Source organism: Amphibalanus amphitrite, unplaced genomic scaffold (genome assembly GCF_019059575.1).
Source record: "Amphibalanus amphitrite isolate SeventyFive unplaced genomic scaffold, NRLGWU_Aamphi_draft 001594F_arrow, whole genome shotgun sequence".
Lineage (NCBI taxonomy): Eukaryota > Metazoa > Arthropoda > Thecostraca > Balanomorpha > Balanidae > Amphibalanus > Amphibalanus amphitrite.
The window spans coordinates 135,260-139,759 of record NW_024883087.1 but is presented as its reverse complement, the minus strand read 5'-3'; the positions used below and the strand labels follow the sequence as shown (position 1 = coordinate 139,759).

General features: G+C 38.5%; 1 protein-coding gene across 1 annotated transcript; it reads right to left on the bottom strand.

Moving 5' to 3' along the window:
* Positions 1 to 737: 737 nt before the first annotated feature.
* On the bottom strand, positions 738 to 3,242 carry LOC122374053. The gene is made up of 2 exons (XM_043352562.1): positions 2,732 to 3,242; positions 738 to 1,703 (listed from the first exon to the last, which is right to left on the bottom strand). Exons 1-2 carry the CDS (start codon positions 2,811 to 2,813, stop codon positions 835 to 837), a joined length of 951 nt encoding a protein of 316 aa, XP_043208497.1. The 5' UTR covers positions 2,814 to 3,242; the 3' UTR covers positions 738 to 834.
* Positions 3,243 to 4,500: the final 1,258 nt, after the last annotated feature.

The window sequence follows — 4,500 nt, the reverse complement described above, 5'->3', positions numbered from 1 at the left end:
CCCCCTCGCGTTTTTTTTTTTGCAATAGGTAACCTCTAAACCGCTTGACGTATCAACGCCAAACTTTCAGTATGCTCGGCTGCATCAATTTTATACCACCTTGTGTAAAAATATGAACTTCGTAGCTACCATAGGTCGGCCGGAAATGACGTCAGAGTGACGTCATGTTCCGTGTTCGGCCGATTTCGACGCAAAACATGGAACCACAGCAATCGCTCTCAAGAGCTCGGTTCTTAGGCTTAAGGCTAGATCCAATTTCTTTGCATGAGAGGACTCAGAATAAACTGCACTATCAAATTGCGACCTGGGATTTTAAAAAAATCTGAAAATTTCGAATACAAGTTTTATGAAATTTTAAGAGTATATTTCCATCTTTTTTTTCCAAATGTTTTTGACATTTCGGAAAAACGGAATATATGTGATAGAACACATGCCCATGCCTATTCTAGCAAGTTTTAGCCGAATATCTTCAAAATTAGCAAAGGTTATACGCAAGGCCCTAAAACATAAGGTTGGACGAAGTTTTCTACCAAAAATGTACTAGAATAGCGCACGAGTCAAAGCTATTTCCGCTGTTTCTTTACAAATATGTCGCAAACAAGCTTTTTCTGTAATAAATCATTATTTCGAAGCTAAGCGACCAGTTGCTATAAATTCAATAAGCAAATACTTATTTTTTATGTAAAAACCTAGCTTATATAGTCCAACTCTAGTTGAATAATCAAGTACTAGAACTTGAACTTGACGGTTTTGAGGAATTGCCTTTGCAACGGCTCCTCCTTTTCTTTTTAAACTTTAACTTAAACTATCGCGCTATGAGTTGGTACGGGGTGCTTAACAAGTATTGAGCTCTTTTTGCCTTTTAGTTCTTAGGGTCCACATGCTGTACAAAATCTGTTTCTTTTCTTCCATATTCCTTCTTTCCTTATCAAATAGAAATCTCATTATAACTTCTTCTTTGTCTTCCAAGTATGGCTGTTGTAATTCACGATGATTCACCCTAACTTCATTTAATATTGGACATTCTAGCAAGAAATGATTAATATCTTCATTTTCCGCTTCACACAAGGCACAGTTCGTTCTTTCTTTTGTAAACTTCTTCCTTGCGTTCAGAGGGAGAGTATCCGTCCTCGCTTGAAAGAGGATTCTTGATTGCGGGGTGTTGTCATAAACATCATCCTCTTTTATCTTCAGCTTCCATCTCTTGTATACCTTCAAACTTGTTTTAGTCTCTACTTCCTCTTTCCATCTTTTATCGTCCCAACTAATCATCTTCTTATTTAGTTCTTCTTTCTTCATGTTTCTAAGGTCGCCTTGGTTTAGATTTAGGGTTTCTAAGTGTGTGATAATCATCCTCGCCCATTTCGTACCCTTTTCTTCTAATTGAGTTTCTATCACTTCCTTCAATAGTTGGTTATTTCCCTGTAGAGTGCTTCTAACATACTGTAGATGTCCTTTGATTACTCTTGTTTTCATCGCCGAAGCTCCAATTTCACCTCGGAGGGCACAGTTGGCTGTGTATTTCGGTGCACCAAGTATCTGCCGATATACTCCGTTTTCTATAACTTCCAGCTTCTTGACCTCTTCTTCTGTTACGTGGAATATATTGACACCATATAATATGGATGGCAGAGCAAGGCTCTTCCAGAAGGTTTTCCCTATCAGCAGTTTGTTGCAACTTCTTGCGACCACCCCATACGTCATATTTGCCATTCTTTGAGCTTTTTGTATCATCTGCCTTTTCTGCTCTTTGAACATATTCCTCTGATTTCCGATCTTCACACCAAGATACTTCAACTTGTCTGCCGTGGGTATTCCTTCTACTTCCTCCGGCTGTTCTTTACAGTTAAATATCAATACAGCACTTTTGTCTTTGTTTATATCTAGACCACACTTCTTACTCACTTCATTTAAAACTTTTATCAGTAGCTGTGTTTCTTGCAGTGAAGCTGCCAGTATCAATCCATCATCCGCAAAGAACAGTATTGGAATGTAAAACTTCTCGTTTCTGAAACCAAGAGTTGTCTTTTGTATTTCTCTGGTGATTATATGTGTGACAATCTTGAATAAGGCTGTGGAGCCGGTACACCCTTGTCGGATTCCGCTTGTCACGTCCAACTTTTCTGTTGTGTCATCATTCAAGCTGATAAGTGTTGAGTCGCCTTGGTAAATATCTGCTACGGCATCGATAACTTTAGGATGAATCTTATATGTCATCAAAGCACTTATCATCTCACTTCTTTTCACTGAATCGAATGCTTTTCTGTAATCGATAGATGTAACATAGAGTGGGGTCTTTCTTTTGTAGCTTTCTTCTACACAATAGTTCAGTATGAAGAGGTTGTCTTCAATCTTTCCCCCTTTCGTGAATCCAGCTTGGGTTTCAATTACAGCATCATTTTCTCTCAAGTGTTCTTCAATTTCATTCTTCATCAGGGTCATGAACATTTTGTACGCTACATTTGTAAGTGCTATGGGCCTTAAATCCTTCGCTGTTGGGCGTGGCACCTTCTTTATCATTCTTGTCTTTGATGTCTTCCAATCACTCATTTTCCTGTTTTCTCCCACTTCTCTCTTCAGACAGCTTGTTAGTATCTTCACTCCATTCCTTGTTTTAAGGAGTGCTTTGTACATCTCTGTTTTCAGTCCATCTGGGCCTGCTGATGTCTTGCCTTTCATGTTTTGCACACATCTCTGAACTTTTTCTTCACTTATGATTGGCTCAGTCATTGGCTCCAGGCCTCTGGTAGCAGTTTGGGCCATCTCTTCATGATCTTGTAGTGGTCTTCTGACATTTCTAGATTGCTCCTCATTCTCTAATGCTCTGATATATTCATTTTTGCTTTCTTCATTCCATATCTGACTTATATCATTTGCATGCTTTTGGTATACAGTCTTCCAATATCTTATAAGTTCTTCCTTTTCTGCTTTTTTCCCTAGCTTTTGTCCATCTGAGGTGAACAGGTTTGTTTCCTCATTCTTTTTTAAATCCCTTCTCCTTAGGCTATCAATGTTCTTCCATAGAGCTTTGCTTTTGTTTGTGCTGCATTTTATTTCATTGGTTATCTTCTTCTCATGTATACCCATCTGCTCCTTGATCAGGGATTGTACATGTCTTTTCTGTTTCAGATACACTATTTCCAATGCCTCGACTTCTTCCTGAGATTGGGCATTTCGCTTTTTCCTGTTTATTTCTTTTCTTTTCTTGATTTCTTTTTTATTTCTTTTGTCATCCATGGAGGTTCTTTCACTTGTACTTGTGAGTTCATAACTCTCCTTATATATCTGGCTTTTAGCTTGTCTTCTGCAGTATTTTGCATAGTTCTATTTAACATCTCCATTGTTTGCATCTCTTCATCTTGTACCCTTCTGCATACTTCCTCTGCAAACTCTTTCAGTGCCTCTTCATCAGTCTTGTAGTATTCTACTGTCTTTTCTTTCCCCTGGGAGAAATTGAGATTCTTACCATCTGGTAGCCTCATGCTCACAGTGATCATATTGTGATCTGAGAGATCAAACTTTTCTCTGTCTTCATCTATGTTCATTTCTTCAAACCATTTGTAACATTTATCATTTACTAATACAAAATCAATCACACTTTGCTGTTCTTTAGTAGTAAGTTTAGTAAGTAGCTACTAAATTTTCCAGATGTGACACATATTGCGCACTTCAGACAAATTGCGTTGCTAGGGCGTTGCTAAGGACTCTTTCGCATGTTTTGCTGCCTGGTTTTTGTTATGAAGTGAGCCAAGTGAGACGGACAGGCTTTTTGAATTTTTTTCTGGTGTTCTAGGACCGTCTTAATTATTTTACTTGTCATACTTTTCTTGCTTTTTATCCGAGGCTTTTTTTAATAATTGGTAGATTCTAGCGTGGAAATAAAAGGGCGAGCAGGCCACAGGGGTAAATGCAAGTCGACTGATAGTGAAATAAAAGGTAAAAGTGTCTCTCCATTAGATCAGAAATGTAATGTGATGTGATAGAACATGAAGCAACAGGATCAGACGCAAGAACCACCAATAAAGAACCCAGAACCAGCAAGCGCCATGAAATCAAGAGCAGCCATGGTAACGTTTGATTAACTTTCAGAAAACCCTGGAAGACGCCAGACGGTGAGCAATCAAGAGTTCTTACAAGACCAGTAGTTACTTGAAAATGAGAGCCGCCAGGAAAATCAGTAGATTCTTCAATTGCAACACATTTCAACATCTATCTAGCATTTGATTTGCACCAGCGAGGTGCTATCATTGTGTTTTGTGTCTGTATCCCTATAAACTGCTCAAAAATATTTGTCAATAAATAAACAAACAAACAATAATGCGTCTTTTTCTACTGAAAGTAAGTCCTCCAAGTGATAGCGGATGAATAATAGAAGGTACCTACCTAATTTATTGTCCTCTATTCATTCAATTCATAGGCAATTCAGGGCATCGATCGGCAGCGCCCTTACTGCATGGTACTGCGGATCGTCAATGGGTTTCTTGATGACTCCGACTCTGA

Coding starts and splice junctions, on each gene's coding strand:
- LOC122374053 (XM_043352562.1), bottom strand. CDS start 2,813: ATGAGGAGCAATCTAGAAATGTCAGAAGACCACTACAAGATCATGAAG. Junction 1,704..2,731: donor GCTACCAGAGGCCTGGAGCC/AATGACTGAGCC, acceptor GAATGGCAAATA/TGACGTATGGGGTGGTCGCA.